This window comes from Lepidochelys kempii, chromosome 5 (genome assembly GCF_965140285.1).
Source record: "Lepidochelys kempii isolate rLepKem1 chromosome 5, rLepKem1.hap1, whole genome shotgun sequence".
Lineage (NCBI taxonomy): Eukaryota > Metazoa > Chordata > Testudines > Cheloniidae > Lepidochelys > Lepidochelys kempii.
Window position 1 is genome coordinate 45,012,698 of NC_136384.1, and position 24,322 is coordinate 45,037,019.

At 40.6% G+C, this 24,322-nt stretch overlaps 1 protein-coding gene across 3 annotated transcripts in view; it reads left to right on the forward strand.

Moving 5' to 3' along the window:
- The window catches only part of HOMER1 (homer scaffold protein 1), a 151,493-nt gene that overhangs the window by 47,826 nt on the left and 79,345 nt on the right, over positions 1 to 24,322 (forward strand). For all 3 annotated transcript variants that reach the window (XM_073344146.2, XM_073344147.2, XM_073344150.2), the window contains exons 3-4: positions 10,716 to 10,847; positions 20,008 to 20,100. In XM_073344146.2, the coding sequence (XP_073200247.1) occupies positions 10,716 to 10,847; positions 20,008 to 20,100 (225 nt within the window). The remainder of the gene's footprint in view (positions 1 to 10,715; positions 10,848 to 20,007; positions 20,101 to 24,322) is intronic.

Here is a 24,322-nt window from a genome sequence, read left to right on the forward strand (position 1 = left end):
GCTTTAAATATGCAAAGTGCTATGTAAGTGCTACATATCTTTTTTTTTTAGTTGATTATATGAAATAATTCTTAATGAATACAGGTAAACTCCAAATTAGTTCAGATTTGTTGCACCCGAAATTGATGTTGCCATTATGGTAGTCTTAGCAAAAACTACTGTTCTGAGAAGGAATTGTTTCTGGGGACTACACAATTTATTTTCTATTACAATGGTGCACTGAAGACCCCATATTTTTTGAAGTTCAGGAGTGCAAATGACCATGCCACATCTTAAGCTGGGTGGGGATAGTAAGGGGCATTGTCCAAGTTGCTGGGGGAAGGGGGAAAGCGCTTTACAGTTGGGAGGTGAGAGAGGGCTCAGAAGCTGCTACAAAAGAGAGAGTGGAAGGGCTGGGGAGGTGAAAAGTGGCAAGCCTGGTGGGAAAAGCCCCTTTTCCCCAGACCAGGTGGAGCAGCACCTACCCTCCCTCCCCTTGAGGTGGCAAAATACCAGGTTTGGTCAGGACCTGGTGTGGGCATTGCACTAGCCGCTCCTTTCTAGGGGTGCTGGGAAGGAATTTTTCCCTCACCACCAGATTGGCTTAGGTGGAGTGTGGTTTTTTCACCTTCCCCGCAGCAGGTTCGGGAAGGGCTTTGTCATGGTGAGTAGAGATGGGAGTTAAGTTATGATGTCGCAACTCATTGTGTAAGTGTGGGGTGGATGTTCAGTGCAGATATTCCATAGGGAAGGGATACAGTGATCAGATAAATGGCTTGACCAAGGACTTAGAAGATGTTGGTTAAAGAGTGGAACCGGAGGGGGGTGAGTGCTTAGGGCTTCTATGACTGGCATGGCAGAAACCAACCCCCCCCCTTCTTTATAGCCCACCTAAACCCTCATTTGGGGGGAGGGGGTCTGTAGGGTCCCAGCAGTGGGTTGGCTGGAGGACCTGGATGGAAAAAGGTGGGGGCTGGTAGAAGCCCGCAGGTAGATATTGTACAATCATGGAGTTACCAGTACTGCACACACATTTTTTCTCCAGGGTAGTCCCAGACATCTAATAATCAAGTTGTGGACTGATTAAAACCATATCAAGTATCTCCTGTCCTTCTTTTGGTATAGAAGGACAATGTAGGTTGTATGTTTTGGAGGTCCTAGAAAAGAATTTAGCCTCCCTTCCCTTCAGAGGAGCACGTTAATTGATCTAACTTCAGAGAGGCAAGATTATAGAGACAGAGGTAAGAAACCAGGGTGAACTCCTGACCCCGCTGAAGTCAATGGCAAAACTCCCATCAACTTCAGTGGGGCCATTAGTTCACACCCCCCCCAAGGCATGTTGTGTGGGTTTTTTCTGTTTTGAAATCACTAAGTATGTCTTTAAGCCAACAAGAACGTCTCAGCAGAAAGATACTAGTTTGGGGAGATGTTATTTTTCTTCCCACTCCTGTAAAAAGGAAAGATTCACATAGTTATGCTGGAAGACTGTGGCCACCATAGAGCTCTGAGTTGGGGACCTTGACAAAAAGTTTCTTTGTATGCAGTGTAGTTGTAGCCATGTCAGTCCCAGGACGTTAGAGACACAATGTGGGTGAGGTAGCATCTGTTATTGGATCAACTTCTGTTGGAAAGAGAGACAAGCTTTCGAGCCACACAGAGCTGGTCTTCAGGTCTGCAAATTTATTTAGTGTCACAGCTAAATACAAAATACAGATAGTTTAGCATAAGTAGTTAACTCGTATTTCAAGGAACCATTTGAGGTGAAATGTCCTGTTAACAGGCCATCATGAATGGTCCCTTAAAATATGTGTTAACTATTTATGCTAAACAATCTGTTCCATCTTGTAATTATCTGTGACACACAGTCTGGTCTAAACTACAGACCTCTATCAGTATAACTGTGTTGCTCAGGGGGTTGACAAATCAACACCCCTGTGGGACATAGTTATACCGACGTAACTCCTGTGTAGACTGCACTATGTTGGCAGGAGAGCTTCCTCCACCAACATAGCTATTGCCTTTTGGGAAGCAATTTAACTACACTGATGGGAGAGCATTTAAGTGTACATCTTTCCCTAAGTTTCACAGACCAGAAGAATCATAGAATCATAGAATATCAGGGTTGGAAGGGACCTCAGGAGGTCATCTAGTCCAACCCCCTGCTCAAAGCAGGACCAATCCCCAATTAAATCATCCCAGCCAGGGCTTTGTCAAGCCTGACCTTAAAAACTTCTAAGGAAGGAGAATCTACCACCTCCCTAGGTAACGCATTCCAGTGTTTCACCACCCTCCTAGTGAAAAATATCCAACCTAAACCTCCCCCACTGCAACTTGAGACCATTACTCCTTGTCCTGTCCTCTTCTACCACTGAGAATAGTCTAGAACCATCCTCTCTGGAACCACCTCTCAGGTAGTTGAAAGCAGCTATCAAATCCCCCCTCATTCTTCTCTTCCGCAGACTAAACAATCCCAGTTCCCTCAGCCTCTCCTCATAACTCATGTGTTCCAGACCCCTAATCAGTTTTGTTGCCCTTCGCTGGACTCTCTCCAATTTATCCACATCCTTCTTGTAGTGTGGGGCCCAAAACTGGACACAGTACTCCAGATGAGGCCTCACCAATGCCGAATAGAGGGGGATGATCACGTCCCTCGATCTGCTCACTATGCCCCTACTTATACATCCCAAATGCCATTGGCCTTCTTGGCAACCAGGGCACACTGCTGACTCATATCCAGCTTCTCGTCCACTGTCACCCCTAGGTCCTTTTCCGCAGAACTGCTGCCTAGCCATTCGGTCCCTAGTCTGTAGCTGTGCATTGGGTTCTTCCGTCCTAAGTGCAGGACCCTGCACTTATCCTTATTGAACCTCATCAGATTTCTTTTGGCCCAATCCTCCAATTTGTCTAGGTCTCTCTGTATCCTATCCCTACCTGCCACCGTATCTACCACTCCCCCTACTTTAGTATCATCCGCAAATTTGCTGAGAGTGCAATCCACACCATCCTCCAGATCATTTATGAAGATATTGAACAAAACCGGCCCCAGGACCAACCCTTGGGGCACTCCACTTGATAGCGGCTGCCATCTAGATATGGAGCCATTGATCACTACCCGTTGAGCCCGACAATCTAGCCAACTTTCTACCCACCTTATAGTGCATTCATCCAGCCCGTACTTCTTTAACTTGCTGACAAGAATACTGTGGGAGACTGTGTCAAAAGCTTTGCTGAAGTCAAGAAACAGTACATCCACTGCTTTCCCTTCATCCACAGAACCAGTAATCTCATCATAGAAGGTGATTAGATTAGTCAGGCATGACCTTCCCTTGGTGAATCCATGCTGACTGTTCCTGATCACTTTCCTCTCATGTAAGTGCTTCAGGATTGATTCTTTGAGGACCTGCTCCATGATTTTTCCGGGGACTGAGGTGAGGCTGACTGGCCTGTAGTTCCCAGGATCCTCCTCCTTCCCTTTTTCAAAGAGCTCTGTGTAACCTCAAAAGCTTGTAACCTCAAAAGCTCGCCAATAGAAGTTGATCTAACAACATATGTTACCTCCCCCACCTTGTGCCTCTCTTGTTCAAGATGTTTAGGATGGTGTACAGTTCCCCCCCACACCTTTACTAAAGACCATTAAAAAAAAATACATCCCAGTTTCTTTCCTTCCAGAGATTCTGCTTTTCCAGATATTCCACAATATATTATAATTGTACTTGAACTGTTCCATGAAGCCTATTTTTGGATATTTTGGCAGCTTTTTTACAAAAAGAAGCCATTTTCATCCATTCCAAACTGGCACTCTTCTGTGTACCAAAGGCAGAGAATGCTTTGAAAGTTACCTGGGATACTCAAGCATTCTCCAGAATGTCTGATACTTCTTGCAGGATTGATTAGCATATTTAAGCAGTTTCACTGCTGAGCCAATAGTCTGTTGGAGTTCAAAGTGGGTGATACTGACCATGGAAATTGTGCTAGCTGGTGAAATTTACTTTAACAAAGGGTTAAAGTGAATCCGGTAAGTAATTGAACATGTAATAAAAAGCAAAATTGGACAAGGCTGCCATGATGATCATGATTCTTGCAGATCCAGTGTTTGTTTAGATTGTCTGTTCCCCTGTAGTTTCTCCAAGAATTCCAAAGCATACTGTCCAGTACATGTAGGGTCTTTATGCTATTCTGTCAGTATGGAGTTTCTTTCCCAAACTGATCCATTAGGCTACCATCTTCTCCTCTTTCACATCTCATCAAGGCCCATTTCTTCCATGATGCCTACCAGAAAGGAAGGTTAGGTGGGTTTACACTTTAATATATTAAATAAAACTTGAACATGTTTGATTATATCCCTCTTCCTAACTTCTGAATGATGCTTGTCATCTTAGATTATAAACTCTTCAGGACAGGGACTATATCGTCCTTGTACAGTGCCTAGTAGCATCCAGGGATCACAGAATGTGTTTGTGCTGGGCACTGTACAAAGAAAATATGGTCCCTGCCCTGAACAGCTTGTAGATGTAAGCAGAGTCAGGATGAGCTCCACAGTGACATCTGATGGTGAGTTGTGGCAAGTTGTGGAAAAGAACTTCAGGGGCTGATCTCATTTGCATAGGCACACCCACCCCACCTAGCATGAGCCCATAGCTGCCCCTTAACCCCCCCATCTCCACCCAGGTTAGGAGGTAAAACTCTGCAGATAAACTTTGGAACTCTGGCGCTGCACTGACCAGGGACAGAGACTTTTGGGTTGTTGGACTTGTGGGACTTTGGGTGACTTTTGGGTTACTGAACTCAAGAACCAAAGGGAAAGGACACAACCCAATTTGCTTGGGGTGGGTTTTTTTGCTCATGGGTTGTGTTATGAATCCTATTGGTGGTGTTTCCCCAACATAATGCCACATTGTTTCTCTCTGTTAATAAAAGGCTTCTGCTACACTCAGACTCTGTGCTTGCGAGAGGGGAAGTATTGCCTCTTAGAGGCGCCCAGCGGGGGTGATATATATTTGTCCCAGGTCAGTGGGTGTGGGCTTGAGCTGGTTTTGCATTGTGTTATTGGAATGGAACCCCTGGATACTGAACCCGGCCCTTTTTGCTGCCAACTCTGATGGGCAGAAGGGTTACATATAGTAATATACCTCTTTGTCCATAAATAAACTCATGTTAATATCGTTTTAACAGAAAATGTTGTCTGGTACCCTTCCCCATATTTTTAGGGAATAAGACCAGGCCTGAAAGTCTAACTCTGAACTCACCATGTGACGTGAGAAGACGATATAGAGCAGTTGTTGCTAAGTCTTTCAGTTTTCATTTACCTTACAGTAAATTCATATCTTCCTCCAGACTTTAGCTTAATGCCTCTTTCTTTGGCCTCCTGCCTGTTGCAAGGGAAGGGACTCTTCATTATTTCTTACCCTCAACACACTGCTGCTGAGTGGGACTGTAGGATTGTTTCTTTTGCTTTCTCCGTCATGTCCATCCAACCACCTGGCAGCTTCTGAGAGGATCCTACTCCTTGCTGGCAATACCTTGCTCTGCCTCCACCCTTCTAATTCACTTGCTCCTCACTCCTTCACAAGTACTGGGCAATGTGGGGAGAATTCCAGTTATTTGTGCTTGCTCTGCCTGATGTTCGGGCTTGCTAAAGCTAATGTAGAACAAGAAGACTGCTGCTCCGGTTTGAAGACACCATGAGCAGAGCCGGCTTCAGGCACCAGCGTTCCAAGCAGGTGCTTGGGGCGGTGGTCAGAAAGGGGAGGCAGAGTTTCCATGGCGGCGGCAATTCGGTGGCAGCTTCTCTCCTTCCTGCCGTCTGCAGCGGCAATTCAGCGGTGACAGGTTTTTTCACTGCTTGGGGTGGCAAAAACGGTAGATCTGGCCCTGCACATGAGTGTGACTCATAAGCCAGCCACGAGTATATCACTGCTGGAGAGAATCTTTATATTTAACAACTGTTGTGAAAGAAACTGCTTAAGTATTATAATGTGATCTGTTAAATGGTAAATATAGATTAAAATAAGACTTTTAAAGTGGGTCTTCACTGCTATGCTTTTCGAAGAAACTGAAAATTAATATTGCCATCACTTCTAGCACAAGATAAAATATTTGACTGCAGCTGTTGTCTGTGTAGTCAGTGAAAAGAACAGCTCAGATATGTGCCCTGTTTCCTCAAACCCAGATAAACTCAATCGAAAGGAAAACATGAAAGCTGTTTTATTATTCCAACCCAATTTAGAGGAGATAAAAAATGCAGTTTTCTTTAAAATGAAATTGATCGTCCAGTTGATATTCTATTCAGAATTGAGAAAAATGTTACTGTAAGAAGTACAAGAACATTTTAAAAAGTAGATTCACCTTCAGCAGTTTATACACACGCGCGCACACACGTTGTTTTGTGTCTGAAAATGGGGCATCGTTCAGTTGGAGCTGTAGTAGATTGGGGTTTAATCAGTATTGGCTCTCCAGGAAGTCTGAACAGTAAAAGCGTCTCACTGAAGGTCTGTGTGTGTGTGCTACTACAAACTGGTGGTTGGTGCGTCATTCAGAAACCCACTAATAATAAGAGTGGCTGAGTTCCATTCTGTGTCAAGAAGCTGAGTGTGGCAGCTGTGCTACTAGACTGCAGAGTAACGTTCAGCCGGACCAAACCTCAGGGATAATACAGATGTGTGAAGGACCGAAGGGACTGTTCCCCAGGAGGTTCCAGTTAGCTTTTGTATGAAGGAGGTGTGGGAAGAGATCTTCGTTTTCAGGTTATTCTGTGTGAGGCCAGAATGTCCAGCTATGGCAGAGTTGTACTCCCAAGTATGTGACAACTGCTTGGAGTGGCAGTTGCCATTCTTGTATGTGGATCAAGATAAGACCATTGTTTAGAGGGAAAGTAATTGCTGCTGTCTTGGTTTCACTAAGAATTTATCTCCATTGCTGGAAGTAAGTGGTCAAAATGTCCATGCCTTGGCTGAGATTCCCTTCAGTCTTCTGGAAATAGTTTCCAGCATCAGCAATAGCGATGTTATCAGCATACACATACTACTTGTCCTGCGTATCAGGAAGGTTGTATGTTTATATGTAACCCTTCTGCCTGTTGGAATTGGCAGCAACGAAGGCTGGGTTCAATATCTTGGGGTTCCTCTTCAACAATACAACACAGAACCGGCTCAAGCCCCCACCCAGTAACCTGGGATAGTTATAAAAACAACAAGGAGTCCGGTGGCACCTTAAAGACTAACAGATTTATTTGAGCATAAGCTTTCGTGGGTAAAAACCCCACTTCAGATGCATGGAGTGAAAATTACAGATACAGGCATAAATATATATTGGCACATGAAGAGAAGGGAGTTATCTTACAAGTGGAGAACCAATGTTGAAGGCCAATTTAGTCAGGGTGGATGTTGTCCACTCCCAATAATTGATCAGGAGATATCGATACCAAGAGTCGAAACCCAGAGCTCATCTGCAGAGTTCACCTTCCACCCTGGGGCGGGTGATAAGAAGGCACCTTACTTGCACGCTGCCCAGCACTTCCTCACCACTCCACTCGCCGGCCACCTTGCCGGCCGATCGCCTATCCGCCAGGATGTCTTCAGGCCCCACCACTTAACATAGCTCTCAGTGACCCCAGCTGTTAGTGGGGGAACCTTGCTGCTGATGCACACTGGGTAGCCTCTTGCATCAGACACACTATCCCAAAGCAGGTCTAACACTTAGACCTAGGTATCGGTGATTTCCGCTCCGCAGTGTGTAACAAGATACTCAATTGAGTCTAAATTAGCTCTTTTATTACACAGTGGAGAGAGGAAGGGTCAAATAGTGTCTAAAGCCCTGTGATGGGGGTGGACTAGACTCTGAAGCCCCCTGTTGGAGGTCTTGTGGCCCTACCACACCCCACCCCAGAAAAGGCAGTAGAGAGGTCCTCCAAGCTGTCTAGAGTGGCTGTGTGGGAAGCAGCAAATCAGGGCCCAGCAGGTCAATATAAGAAGAGCTGCAGGGCCAGAGCGACGTCAGTTCCTTGTTAAAGCTGGAGGAGAGTGGATAGTGCTCCAGGCTGGCTGCTGGGACTCCATGAGGACAAGGCCCTGAGGTAAGGCTGAAGAATGTGCAGGAGCCATGGGGAAGTGGCCTGCCCCAATAACAAGGAGACTGTGGATCCAACACTAGCCAAAAGTGATCATTTGGGCAAGCAGTCTCATCCTTTTGCAATATACCAGATCACACAAGGTATTGGATATTCTCAAATCTCCCAGTACAGGAGATTGGAATATTTTCTCCCTACTCTCCGCCCCATTTCAAATGACTCACACTGAGCACAGTGCTAAACTCTTAATGTGCGTCCAGATACTTATAGTTAAGTGCACTTAATACAAGTTTGTTTTGCCTTGTGGCATTGTCTCCTCATTTGACAATAGTTACAAAATGTTTTTGTTTAAATGAGAACTCATAAAGTAATAGATTCTCTACCACTTGCCCCTCTTTCCTCACCAACTCTCCCTCTCCCCCCACACACTCTGCAAACACATGCCCCGATGCACAGGTTTTATCACAAGCTGAAGGAGAGATTTTATTTTATTTTATTTTATTTTATTTTTTGTGAGGGACATTTGTTAAAATATTTGTAGCACATCACTAATCTGTTCTTAGGATGGGGATGAGAAGAAATTGAAATTGCCAGTAACTTCTTTTGTTGTAGTCTTCCCTTTTTGCTCATCCTACCAGTTCATCCCTTTTTTCTGTGGTGCCTCTGTTTGTAGGAAGGTTCCTGAGAAACTATCTTGAGCGTTTGTGGTATATGCACATGTGGGCTTTGTGGTGGAGGTTATTAAAAACTTTACTGTGCCTTTCACTTACTAAATTAATGCTTTCCTAGAGTTGCTCCTCCCCTGTGTTTTTAATGACTGAATCCAATAGGATTGGCTTTATTATGAATTAGCATTGAGGATGCTAGCACTTATTTGGTAACAGTGGTTTGTTCTTTTTTTTTTTTTTTTAAAGTCAATTGATGTCTCCAGGAAAAAGGTCAAATTCTTTTAGAGTGGGTACCATGTGCAAAATGATTAGGGGCTTGTCTTCACTTGAAAGTGAATGCAAAATAGAGTGTGAATTTAAAGTGTAGTAGCTTTTCCAGTATGGATGCCTTTGTTCCTGATTAATTCTGGGATCCTTCTGCCTCTCAGGGTCCTAGAGCCCAGGCTCTAGCCCAAGCCTGGAAGTCTACACAGCAATGAAACAGCCCCACAGCTTGAGCTCCATGAGCTCAAGTTTGCTGGAACGGGCTTGGGTGTCTAGTTGCTGTGTGGACATAGCCTTAGAGCTCAGAGCCATCAAGCAAGTGTGTTCTACAACACTCACTGCAGCTATTGACAGGCTGCAGTGTACTATGTAAATAAGCAAAGGGGTGCCCACTCATCTCCCCCTCTGTAGAAAAGCAATCAGTTTGGAAATGGTGTCTACATAGAATGACATCGGTGGTGCTCCATGTCCTGGGAGTCATCAGTGACCGGCCATCCATCCTAAACAGACTGTCTGTCTGTCACAGGCCATGAGCGGTCGCTGCAAAAATCAATCACCAACTTGATATTTCATCCATTGATAGGATTGTTCTACTACCAAGCAGGATGTCAAGTGCCAGAACTTCTGCCCCAGAGGGGGTATGAGTTCAGGATCACTGTCGGAAGCCTTTCTTTGTACAGTGGAACTGAAACCTCATATATGCCTTTTCATGCAACTCCTCTACTCCAGGATAATTGCCAAAGGCAGATGAGACTAGGCCGTTCTTTTCACTCTGTTATTATGTATGTGTAATAATTGTTGTAGGTTGCCTAAATAGTAAGTTGGAAGTAGTTTATAATGCCAGAAAGACCCAGGCAGAGGGACACTGCCACGTTCACATTATCTGTAGTACAGAATAAGTTCTGCTGAATACTGTGTAGCCAATGTTGTTCCTTGCTCAGTTTGGCTAGTACTGAATTTCAATAATCAATAGGTCTTGGCTGATTTTGTTGTTGATCTAACAGAGTATTTGGGTATTAATAATACATTAAGTATTTATTTTCACATGAATTTTGAGTCAGCTGGGTAGTTCCACTTCACAGGGATTCGAATGTAGTCCAGTTGACTTCAGCGGGGCCAAAATTTCACTTAGTAGCTGCTTTTTTTTTTTTTTTTTTTTTTTTGGTGTCCAATATACAGTGCTGTGTGTAACGGAGGAATACATACACATTTACTGCTTGCTGTGCGTATGTAACTGATCCATCCTATGCTATATTGCAGTATTTATAAAAGATGTGCATGGTTTTTTTCCCTACAGTTAGATGTTATCTCATTAATGCTAGCCATGTTCACATAAAGGAAAAATAAGAAGAGTACGGAAAACTACAAAATTGTGTTTCTGAACACACATTTTGAAACTTTTATTTTTGTGTAAGACAACAGCTGTCTTAGCAGTATGTCTTTAGAATGACACATCAACGTACCCATCACAAAATCTGGGTTTTTTTTCTTCTGACCTCATTGGCATCTCTCCTAGCAAAAATGCCACTCTGAATATTAATAACAGTAGATGTGATTGGAACAGTTTGTATCACCTCTAAATCATGGCTACCAGGTTATATGGCTTTGCTAAAGAGTTGTCTTGAGGCCATGTAACTATACCCAAATATTTGGGTATATCTTCATGCTTTTTGGTGGATCTTACATTATTTAAAATGTGGTGAGAACTTCTTACAACTGCTATTACATTTTCTTTGCAGGCAATAATTAATAGCACTATCACCCCCAACATGACATTTACTAAAACATCCCAGAAGTTTGGCCAGTGGGCAGACAGCAGGGCAAATACGGTCTATGGCTTGGGATTTTCCTCTGAACATCATCTTTCAAAAGTAAGTAAACCTGTTTTTTTAAAAAATACCTGAAAAATATGGGAAAAAAGTTTTTTCCTGAACAGTCAGGGTGATTGATGAAGAGCTGGAACCAAATTGATATCTTGTATTACCCTGACACTCAGTAGTGTTAAGGTAATATTTACATATTCTCTGAATCTAGCCTTTATAACATAGAAAAGTGAGAAGGGCAACCATGGAAGCAAGTTTTTAAACCGCTTTGGTGATACCAATGAATTTTTTTTTAGAGAAATTTTAGATTTTTTTTTTAACCTTACTGCAGGATGTAAAATGTCAGATTTTCTTTTCTCTTTTTTGTCATGTAAGAGCGAATTTTTTCCCTGTAGGAAACCAGAACGTTTACATGGAAGATCAGTTTACTTTTTTTCTTTTAAGGAAGAAGATTCAGGCCTTAAATTCAAATGGTTTCTTTCTTGCTATATTTAGATCCCATCAGGAAAATTGTTGCTCAGTCAATGACACACTCTTTTCAACTGTAATTTTCACCCACATTCTTCTTTCACCTTTTCCTCCATTCTCTGCCATATAACTAATATTTTATTACAAACATTTTAAAAATTGAAAACTTAAGGGAATGTTAGTTTTATTTTACCCCCACTGTATTTTTCTAATGTATAGAAAATTCAAGTAGATTACCAGCAATATTGAGAAACACCTTGTGGACTATGTGAAATTTTATGCTGGCCTTCTTGAAAATAAAAGTCCACTTTCATAGTGGGAGGTAAGTTGCTCACATTTCCCAGAGAAATCCCAGTGAGTATTCCTGATGTCTTTAGTGCCGCAGTTTGAACAACAGACTGCGAGTTGTTAGTAGTGTATGCAGTAGTTCATAGGGCATACTGAAATAGAGAAACTCCTGAAAGGTTTTCTCACTGAATTACCTGGTTTTCCAGAGAACCTTGGGCCTTTCAGAAGACCCTACCTTTGCTTTCAATGGAGCTCCCTTAAACCAGATTGTCTGCATTACTGCATCCACTCTACACCTAGGAAAGTGTAGAGCCGGCTTCAGTCCAGATCAAGGAGTTACAGTAGTTCCCTTGTGCCCACTCCCCTTCAAAATATTTCCTGATGGAATATCTGTCCAGTTGGATATTATTGTGATTTACTTATAAAAATTATATCTACTTTTCATAATCAAATAGCATCAATCTCTACTAAGTTACACAAAACCAAGGAAAAAATTCTGAATGACATTGTTGATGATATAATATATATGTGCATTCTCACATGTCACTGCATCAATAAGCATAAAAAATAAGTCAATGTAGATTGTTTTAAACTGGCGTCCACATCTACCCAAGAGACAATTACTCATTAACATGGTGTATATCTTGCATTGCTAATACTTACAAGGGTTATTTGACAAGTGCTGATTTGATTTTCCTTTCTAATGTACTAGCTTGTTGCAGATCACTCTCTCCATTTCTCAAAACAGAATCTCATATGAGCTTAATAAGAGTGCCTTATATTCAGCCTTCTTCCAACATTTGACAGCAGGAGACTGTTTTGTTTTGTTTTTTCAAGTGTCTTGATACTGCCTCTTCATTTGCCTCTTTCTGTGTTTCGTGGTATCTTAATCCTCTTGGGATATGCTTATACATTGGTATCACACATGCAAATAATGATATAGCCAATGCGCTGATGATTAATCCAAAAAAGTGAGAATTATTGTAGGAAGCTGTTGTCAAGCAGTGCACATCCTGAATTCCATGGTCTTTGGCAGATATGTAAACTTCTTGTATAAAAATCAAACTGTCTTTTTTCTGAAATTTGTGATGATGAACATTCAGTACATGTTCAGTATGCTATTTTCATGGTGCCTTCCTTATCTTAATGATTAAACCTACAGCTTTTAGATATGTCAGTCACCAATCCTTATTCAGGACTCCCTTACTCCCCCCCCCCCCCCCTCAAAACAAGACTGAAGTTTTAAAATTAAGTTGTTTTGTTAGTGGTTTTTTTAAATAGCAAAATGCAAGAAAAGGTTATGAAAACTTCTTAGCAGGGGAAAAGAAATCTTCACTTTTTTATCGTAATCTATTCAGTCACTTTTGAATTGGGAAATAAGTTTATTTAGTGGACACTGGACTGAGACATAGAAGACCTGGGTTATAATCAAGCTCTATTAAATTCCTGTGTGACTTCGGGCAATTCACTTCCTCCGTCACTGTGTCCCCTTCCACAGCGTCCTGTCCACAGTGACTGCCTTTCACTAGGTATTTGTACAGTGCCTAGTGGAAAGGGACTTCAGTTCTGACTGGGACCTCAGGGTGCCAGAGAAATATTAATTTAATGTATATACTCATTCATAAGCCGAATATTTTTGGTAAAAAAGTGACGCATCAAAGAGCGGGGGTCAGCTTATAAACGGGTCTACACCAAAATTTGATGATTTTAAACTCTATGGAATCATTGAATTGACTGTCTAATACATTGTCATTTTGTTTACCTGGAGCGTCTGCAGGCATGGAGCACCTCAGCTCTCTGTGGCCGTAGTTCACTGTTCCCAGCCAATGGGAGCTGCGGGAAGAGGCGCACCATGCCTGCAGACGCTCCAGGTAAACAAAATGACAGTGTATTAGACAGTCAATTCAATGTCATTTTGTTTACCTGGAGCGTCTGCAGGCATGGTGCGCCTCTTCCCGCAGCTCCCATTGGCTGGGAACGGTGAACTACGGCCACAGGGAGCTGAGGTGCTCCATGCCTGCAGACGCTCCAGGTAAACAAACTGTCCCGACCCGCCAGTGGCTTTCCGTGACAGGCTGGGAGCCAAAGTTTGTAGACCCATTTATTGATGTCCATACTGCAGCCTTTTAAAGTTGCACAGACTTTGTTTAATGGACTAGATTGACTTGAAAGGAATACTAAAAGAGCAGTGCTGCAGATCTTCATGACATTTGACCTATGCATTTCACAAAATGCTATGCCTTACAAGCCAATCAGAAAAATACAATGAACAATAGTATTATAGCACTGGTGTCAGCCCACTACTGTGTAATTTGATCTCTTCATGCATTTCTACCAATGGACCTCATAAGTCTTCAGCCAATATAAAAATATAACGTGCAGAATCGATGGAATCGCTAATAAAATTGAAATAGCCTGTTATCCCCACAGACATGCTAATCTACAGGGCTGCTTTGAAATAAACGAAGAACAATAATTTGACAGTGAAAGAGCAGGTGACATTCCTATATAAAGTCCTACAAAATCTATAACTACAATAATAATCTATTTTCATACTAGTATTTAAAATGAACAGTGAAATAAAAGAAAAAGGTCCGCTTATCACACAGTGTTCAAACTTAAAGTTGTTGAATATGCAGAAGCAAACAGTAATTGCGCAGCTACTCGTGAATTCTGTATCCATGAGAAGCAAGAGAATGGTGAAAAAATAAAACAACACTAAAAGACATGCCAAGAAGCAAGAAAAAATGTCCAACGAAGTGCGCTTCATTTCCTGAGCTGGAGAAAGATCTCAATAATTGGGGTGCTGAATGTCGACAAAATGGGTACATTGTCACTAGAACTGAAATTCGTCTGCATGCTCTGCAAATGTCGGAAGATGACATACAAGTCAGTAAAGCTGTCAGTGTTTGTCGCATCAGCAGGCTGGTGTACTCGTTTCATGAACCATCATGGTCTCTGTCTTCATCAGCAAACAAAGATTGCGCAAAAGGTGCCAAGAGCTCTGGAAGAAAAAATCAAATCTTTCCAAAAGTTTATTATAAAATATTGAAAGGAATATGCATTCGAGCTATCACAAATAGGAAATATGGATGAAACACCGATGACATTTAATCTCCCGAGCAACAGAACGGTAACCAGTGTTGGTGAAAAAAGTTATAATTAAAACCACTGGCCATGAAAAAATCCATTTTACGGTGGTTTTATCGTGTTTGGCAAATAGATCAAAGCTCCCTCCTGTTGTTGTTTATAAAACAAAAACCTTGCTTAAAAACATGAAATTTCTTGCTGGTGTCATCGTATGTGCACACGAAAAGGGATGGATGGATGAAAGTGGGACTGTTGAATAGCTGGAAAAAGTGTGGAATAAGAGACCAGGAGCACTTTTCAAGAAACCTGCTATGCTCATTTGGGACATGTTCAGGGCACACAAGACGGATGAGGTGAAAAATGTGGCCAAAAATATGAAAACTACTTTGGCTGTAATACCTGGAGGCTTAACTTCAGTTCTACAACCGCTTGATGTCTGCCTGAGCAAACCCTTTAAAGACAGGCTACGCAAAATGTGGTCTAAATGGATGTGCTCAGGTATGGCGAAGTTGACAAAGATGGGAATCTTTTGAAGCCGGGAATCAATCTGATCTCCCAGTGGATCAAGGACATGTGGGTGTCCATTCCCTTGGAAATGATAAATGATTTTTCTAGGAAATACTGTATCAGCAATGCACTCGACGGGTCAGAAGATGATGCCATATTTGATGATGACACAAAAGAGGCTGATGATGAGAAGGAATCTGAGTCTGAAGACTCAGCCGACATCTACGATGACAATGCAGGTGCAGCTGTGACTGAAGCAGAGTTTAATGAACTGTTTGGTGAATCAGAGACTGAATCAGACTTCGAAGAATTTTAAGACTTTTTAAAGTCTCATATTGTTCTAAGTTACTGGTTTTAAATATCCATTTACTGGTTTTAAATATTGACTGTAATTTTGAAGGTGAATACGTATTTGTTCTGTTATTATAACAGGTTTTTCATTAGATTATATTAAAGTAATTCTAGCAAAACTTTTCAGTGTTTTTTGTGATGCCAGCTTTTAAAATATAGCAGGTGTTGGAAGACTTTGGCTCCCGGCCCGTCAGGGTAAGCCGCTGGCAGGTCGGGATGTTTTGTTTACTTGGAGCGTCTGCAGGCACAGAGCCTCTCAGCTTCCAGTGGCCGCGGTTTGCTGTTCCTAGCCAATGGGAGCTGCGGGAAGTCTGCAGGCGTGGCGCACCTTTTCTCGCAGCTCCCATTGGCTGGGAACGGCGAACTACGGCCACAGAGAGCTGAGGGGCTCCATGCCTGCAGATGCTCCAGGTAAACAAAATGTTTACCCTAATGGGCCAGGAGCCAAAGTTTGCCAACCCCTGAAATATAGGGTCGGCTTATGAAAGGATTATACAGTTTTTGCTATTTTTACCTCTCCATCTTGGGGAGTCGGCTTATAAATGAACGGGCTAATGAACGAGAATATACGGTATATTAACATTTGTTTCTGAAATTTCAGAAACAATTTATTCCTTTGTTACCTGTAACTCCACTTTTAAAATTCCTTTTCTATGTTTGTGACTATCAGTGCCCCTAGATGAGCTGTTTCATTATATATAATTTGAATTACATCAGTATACAGGGGCCCTAATCAGAGTCCCATTGAGCTAGCCACTGTAAAAACATAGCAAAAAGACAGTTCTTGCCCCAGGGAGCTTACTTTCTAGGTTTATGAGTAGACACTTTAGATGGATGAAACAGACAAGCAGAGCTGTGGAGGACAAGGTAGCTGTAAAACAAATATCTTTTTCGTAATAAGTAGTATTCTCAGCTTGCTACTTGCCTGATCATTGCCTGTTCCCTTAGCAAGTGGTATATTTTCTCTAGTTAACAATAAATCCTAAAAATTAGACTAGTATTTTCATTTTGTGGACTGCTTCCTCTTCTGTGGGTATTGCTGCCCTCCCAAACCAATCATCCATGCAGGATAGCCTCTTTCCTCAACACAGCAGCTATTATAATCATTATTTTGGTGAAAATCACCAGACTGAAAATACTAATGCTGAAAAATAACAAAAGGGAAAGAAACAGACTCTGGAATCTCTGATGGCGGATGTGCAAATATGTAACCTTGAAGAGATAAAAGCTATAAATCAGTCTGAAGATATGAGGATGGAATGAAGAATCTCCATTTGAATATATCTGTTAATTGAGCTTTTCATTGGGAAAAGGCGTCTGTTACTGATGGTTAAGGTGAAAAACGCCCTTGAAGGAAAGCTCCCTTTATTTTCTTGAACCAAAGAATTTGCTGTCAGAATTCCTATTGGTGTTTGAATAGGAGGACTGGAACTGTATACAATAGCTCCAAAAGGCCATAAAGAAAACTAGTTTCTTATCCAGGACATGAGATTATGCTTCCTGGAACTAAACTACTATCATGGTTAGAAGACATTTTTCTCAGGCTTGTTAGCTGTTTGGAAGGTCTAAGAAAACTTCTAAAAGTAATAGTTGGAATTTCAGTCTAGACTTTGACAGGTTTCAGAGTAGCAGCAGTGTTAGTCTGTATTCGCAAAAAGAAAAGGAGTACTTGTGGCACCTTAGAGACTAACCAATTTATTTGAGCATAAGCTTTCGTGAGCTACAGCTCACTTCGATGATGAAGTGAGCTGTAGCTCATGAAAGCTTATGCTCAAATAAATTGGTTAGTCTCTAAGGTGCCACAAGTACTCCTAGTCTAGACTTTCTGGCCTGATTTCTCACTGCTTTGCACCTTGTGTATTCATATACTAATGCAAAATGTGTAAAATGCTACCCTATTAGAACATCCTCCCTTTTGTACTCAGTTTGCACAAGTGTGAATAACTACACAATGTGTGCAGCAATGGAGAATCTGTTCTTCTGAATGTAGCCAATAATCTTCAGATTAGGAATATGGTGAGAATATCTAAATAAAAAAGTTGATCTTTCAAGCTTGAGTCACTTACACAGAGATGACGTTCTTTTGCTTCCTTAAGAGTGGAATGTAGCCGATTTGCAGAATACAGAACTCTGCTGAATGAGAGGACTATTCGTTTTTGTTATGTATGGAAAATCGTATTCCTAAGGATGCAGCCAAATTATTCATTTAGCACACATTGAGGTGCTTGTTTTGTTGGTTGCTAGCTTCAGAGAATATTGGAAATATATTGTAATATTAAAGGCAGTGAGGCACCTAAATGGGATAGTGATGCTCTTTGGGGAACGTTGTGCACATTGCCCCATCAGCCACAAAGCTGTCAATCATAATAATTTCTTGAAATATGTTTAATCTACAAATTATGTTTTAGTTGTGAAGTGGGTGGGGAACTTTAGTTTTCTTGTCCAGTGTTAATCTGGTGGAGATGACGGAATCCAAAGGAAAGAGGAAAAAGAAACCTTAGTGTGAGAAGTCTTAGTCATAGCTCGTCTCTCCAAAATTGTAGCCAAAATCTGGTGGTCTCACATATTTCAAATAGTTCCTCTGGAGGACAGGATATCGACAAGGGGTACTGCTTCAGACAGCATTCAAGTGATTGTGGAGGCTTTCCACGTTTGCATCTGGGGTCATTCCTCAGCTTCTGCTTGGTCATATTGTCACCAGTCTTTTCCATCTCCACTCTCACTCAATTTAGAGTACATCACTGTTTTCATTCAAGGTCAGTGCTTGGGGGGAGTTTTTTGGAAGCTCCAAGATTGGCATTTTCTGCCTTTTTCATGTAAGAAATAATGACTGTCTATTTTGGATGACACCAGTTTGCTCTTTGTTTAAGTTTTTATATTTGGTTTTTAAGAACTCAGCGCAAAATATTTTAATGTCTGAAGGAGAGAACCAGCTCTCTTCTACTAGGATATGAAGGGCAGAATGATCTAGCACAGCTTTCTTGAATTTACCTTTCTCTAGGAAAGGAGAAATCCTTGTTACAGTCAGATTCCTGTTAGGAGTCTGCAGAGTGTTTCAGGAAAGAGGTCTAAACTTCTGGAAAAACTCTTCTGACTCATTTTCTCTCTAAATCACCTCCCTCTGAGACTTGAGAGGAAAGAGATGTAATTCTGTATGCTTTCTCACGTCTCCAGGCAAATAAATCTGAGTTTTATTGAAGATTGATACAATTCCAGTGAGGAGGATACCACATTCCTCCAGACTTTGGGGGACCATATAGAGAACACATTTATTTACAGTAGCTGAGCAGTTGACCCCTGGATTAAGTTATTCAGAATTGCTTTCATTCTGAGAAACTGGTGCCCTCTTTGTCTCCATTTCTAGATCTTTGTCTACAGGTCAGGTTTTGCTTGAAAATGGGTGAGAAAATTGTGTAATACATAACATCTTCCATTCCCTCCAAATCCATGTGATCATATGCAGTGTAAAAAACAAAACCAAAAAACCCCTGAGTACACCAGTATCAGAGAAATTAAAATATTTCTGCAAACTCTTAAGTTAGATGCTTCTTCAAAACTGGCTGTTCTCGAGGTGTTAATAAGAAAATCGTAATTCAAATAAAAACAGTTGCTTGGATACTGCGTTGAGTGCAGTGCTCATCAGGTTTAGGCACAGCAAGCCAAATTCATCTCTGTAATTCCATCACTTTAATAAAATTGCTCAAAAGATCAATTTAATCCATCACGTTAAATTTAACATTTAATTCAAAATAATTTCTCAGTCACTATTAGAACTAGTTGAACAGTTTTCAGGAAGAAGACTCTGTGCCAGAAACATTGATCTTTTTATGAAAATTCATGAAACAAAGTGTGTGTGTGAATAGTAATCCTTGAAATTAATCTGAACTAAACATTTACTTAGACATAATGAAACACATTGATCCTTCATGTAAGTCCATTGACTTCAGTGGAGCTACATCAGAGATTTAATTTGGTTTAGTATTCCTCTGGTTGATTTTTTCATCCATTTGAGTTTGTTTTAGCCAAGATATGGGGAGAAATGAGTATATTTTCCATATGAGAAAGGATTAAGGCCACTGAAGATCAAGAGACTCCTATTGAATTCAGTGGGTTTTACATCCATCCCAACATCTGTAAGGAGGAAAATGAATTTCAGACTTCAAGGAAGCTTTTTAAGGGTACCTAACACACTTAACACCTATGCTTAAGGTGGCTTTTTCACGCTACCATTTGTGTGTGGCATTATATTTTGTTGGTATATCACAATTTTAATGTGGTAGTTTGCTGCTGGGTGTGTCTGTATTGCCCACATACAAATGGATTTTTAAGTGTATGTAAACTCATGTACCATAAATAATACAGTGCAGTTTGGTTAAATGATCATTTACTAAGGGGAAAAAAAACTTTTAACTGACTGAATCTATAGTGGTCTTATTTTGTAAGATGTTCTGTAGCAATTATTTTGTATTTGTATTATAATCTTTTTAAACATATGTACCTTCAGTTTGCAGAAAAATTTCAGGAATTCAAAGAAGCTGCACGATTAGCAAAGGAGAAATCCCAAGAAAAGATGGAGCTAACCAGTACACCTTCACAGGTGGGTTTTATGAACTCCGATCAAACCATATCTTTATAGCTTATTAGATTTTATTTGGCAGACAGCGACCATTGTATAATGCAAGTGGTCGCACTAGACTACTAACACAGGCCATAATTCCTGCTTCAAGTCCAATAGCTGTGCTTGAACTAGAGCATTTTAAATCAGTGTAGCCTTCTTTCTCCATTGTGGCTTTTTGGGCATCTAGTAAAATGTGCTTAAACAATTCCCAATTATCATTCATATTTTTCTGTTTTAAATTTTTTTCTTCTAGCTGCCTTGGCTCACAATTATTTTCCACTGTGTGAAATTGGCCCTTTTAAAGCAGCAAGCACATATGTTACTGGTTTGGACTTAATTGGATTGTACAAACAGAATTAAGTCATGATTACTTGTACCTAAGCAACCACTCATTTTGAGTTCTGAGATCAGTTCGCCTGTCTCTGTCAAGACAAAGTCCTGTATAGAATTTCCCTGTGGTGGATGCAACACTTTTTGAGTAAAGAAATTGTCATCTATATTTTTTAGAAATTTCAAAGATGTTTTAGTATTGGCAGTGTGAGACCTCCGGCATAGGTCACTTGCATTGTCACAGGAGACTTCAATCCAACTTTTTTTCTATGCATTATAGATAAGTGTCTAAGGAGCCAGTCATTCTGTTCTCTAGTGTGATTTGGTGATCTGTAGCAGATACCAGCTAGTTACTGCATCTTGTGCTTTACCTGTTAAAACACTAATCCATAAGCATTAAAGGTAATTTGATTTGGAGTTGCCAGTAACCTGGAAACAAGTACAGTAGAACCGCAGAGTTACCAACAGCAGAGTTATGAACTCACCAGTCAACCACAAATCTCATTTGGAACCAGAAGTACACAATCGGGCAGCAGCAGAGAGGGGAAAAAAAGCAAGTACAGTACTGTGTTAAACTACAAAAAAGGGAAAGCACCATTTTTCTTCTGCATAGTAAAGTTTTAAAGCTGTAGTAAGTCAATGTTCAGTTGTAAAACTTTTGAAAGAACAGCCATGTTTTGTTCAGAATTATGAACATTTCAGAGTTATGAACAACCTCCATTCCCGAGCTGTTCGTAACTCTGAGGTTCTACTGTAATGCTGTTTTTTGACAGAATGCCACTTCCCCTCCCCTTTTGCCCACACAGTCCTACTTAAAAAGGTCGTAACCATTGATGTTCATGTTCCAGTAATGGGAATCTTCCCACCAGGTTTCAGTAATATACTGAGTGTTGCTTAGTGTTTTAAAAATGACTTTTTTCTCCAGTTTTAATGTTGTTGTTTTTTAAAATGCTTTATAGTCTGCTGCTATGTTGATGTTCAAAGTAGACATTTAGGGTCTGATTCTCAGTTACTGTAGCATTAATGTCATAGAATCATAGGACTGGAATGGACCTCAAGAGGACATCTAGTCCAGTCCTCTGCACTCAAGGCAGGACTAAGTATTCTCTAGACTATCCCTGAGAAGTGGTTGTCTAGTCTGCTGTTAAAAGCCTCCAATGATGGAGATTCCACAACCTCCCTAGGCAAGTTATTCCAGTGTTAAACTTCCTAACTATGAGGGTGCTTATTCCTAACTGCCCTTGTTGCAATTTAAGCCCACTGCTTCTTATCCTACCCTCAGAGATTAAGGAGGACAATTTTTCTCCCTCTTCCTTGTAACAACCTTTTATGTACTTGAAAATTGTTATCCTGTCTCCTCTCAGTCTTCTCTTCTCCAGACTAATCAAACCCAATTTTCTCAATCTCCCCCTCATAGGTCATGTTTTCTAGACCTTTAATAGTTTTTGTTGCTCTTCTCTGGACTTTCTCTAATTTGTCCACATCTTTCCTGAAAGATATGGTGCCCAGAACTGAACACAGTACTCCAGTTGAGGCCTAATCAGCGTGGAGTAGAGCTGAAGACTTACCTTTTGTGTCTTGATTACAACACTCGTGCTAATACATCCCAGAATTATGTCTGCTTTTTTTGCAACATGTTATACTGTTGACTCATATTTAGCTTGTGGTCCACTATGACCCCAGATTGCTTTGTGCAGTACTCTTTCCAAGAAAGTCATTTCCCATTTTGTATGTGTGCAACTGATTATTGCTTCCTAAGTGGAGTACTTTGCATTTGTCCTTATTGAATTTCATCCTATTTACTTCAGACCATTTCTCCGGTTTGTTCAGATCACTTTGAATTCTAATCCTGTCCTCCAAAGCACTTGCAACCCCTCCGAGTTTGGTATCATCCACAAACTTTGTAAGTGTACTCTCTATGCCATTAATTAAATCATTGATGAAGATATTAAACAGAACCGGACCCAGAACTGATCCCTGTAGGACCCCACTTGATATACCCTTCCAACTTGACTGTGAACCACTGATAACTACTTTCTGGGAATAGTTTTTCCAGCCAGTTATGCACCTACCTTATAATAGCTCCATCTAGGTTGTATTTCCCTTGTTTGTTTATGTGAAGGTCCTGCAAGACAGTATCAAAAGTCTTACTAAAGTCAAGATATGCCACATCTACCACTTCCACTCCTATCCATAAGGCTTGTTACTTTGTCAAAGAAAGCTATTAAGTTAGTGCAATATGATTTGTTCTTGATAAATCCGTGCTGATAGTTACTTATCACCTTATTATCTTCTAGGTGTTTGCAAATAGATTGCTTAATTATTTGTTCCATTATATTTCTGGGTACTGACGTGCAGCTGACTGGTCTGTAATTCCCTGGGTTGTCCTTATTTCCCTTTTTATAGATTGGCACCCTATTTGACGTTTTCCAGTCCACTGGAATCTCTCCTGTCTTCCAGGACTTTTCAAAGATAATCACTAATGGCTCAGATATCTCCTCAGTCAGCTCCTTGAGTATTCAAGGATGTATTTCATCAGGCCCTGGTGACTTGAAGACATCTAACTTTTCTAAGTAATGTTTAATTTGTTCTTTCCCTATTTTAGCCTCTGATCCTACCTCATTTTCACTGGCATTTACTATGTTAGCTGTCCAATCAGTACTAACCTTTTTGGTGAAAATTGAAACAAAAAAGTCATTTAGCACTTCTGCCATTTCCACAAGTCTTCAAATCTTGATTTTAAAGACTTCAAGTTAAAAAGAATCTACCAATTACTGTTGTTCAAACCAGCAAGTGACTCAGGCCCCATGATGCAGAGGAAGTTTAAAACTCCCCATGATCTTTGACAATCTGATCTGGGGGAAAATTCCTTCCCAACCCCTAGTGGGCATACTCCACTACCTAGGCAGCTGAGAGAGAATTATTGCTTTTATGTTCAGTAGAATTTGTTTTTACGAATCAAACATATTGATGGTACTTCTTAAAAGTTAGTCCCATATGTGGCAATTTGACTTTTATACTGATTAAGATGGTAAGAATTTGTTTAAAAGGACCAGATTAGAAACAGTCTTTGATGTTTTCAAAGGCAGGAAAGAATTTCTCACCTTTGGAATACCGGTTGGCTGCAATAAAGAATTTAATATCTACTGGAAGCTCTAATTATATGGGAGCACTAATTTATAATTTGATTGACCTACCTTGTCAGAAAAATGGCTACTAGAAACTGATCTAGCCTTTCAAGATACGGATTTCATCTCATAGATCGATATGGATTTGGATGTAATATAGGGTGACCAGATGTCCCAATTTTATAAGGACAGTCCAGTTTTTTTTGGTCTTTTTCTTATATAGACTCTTATCACCCTTCACCCCATCCCTATTTTTCACACTTACTGTCTGGTCACCCTAATGTAATAATTAAAATGAGGTATACTGATTTGTCAACAGAAGTCCATTGTACTTAAAATAGATTAACTTGCTTTACCCCCAAAATGGTCCTAAATGTAATTTATGCATTTCTTTAAGTTATTTAAACGGAAGTAAAATAACTCATGTTTAGGACAAGTTCTGACCTCAGTTGTGCCTTTTTATCTAATTTCAGCAGAATTTACTTTATATATCAGAGGACAACATTTGGGCAGTCTATTTTACATAGACTAGCATAATATATGCCTGTATGTATTTCTCCCAAACCTTCTGGCAGCTGTTTTCTTACACTAGTTTTTTCTCACTTGGGACTGTTCTGTCTTTAACATTCACTGTAGTTAAAACTAAATTCTGAATTTCACTAGAGTGCAAATAAACAGAAGTAGTTTTGGGCACAGAAATGGTAACAAGATTGAAAGAAAGAAGCGTGTACTCCCTATAATTT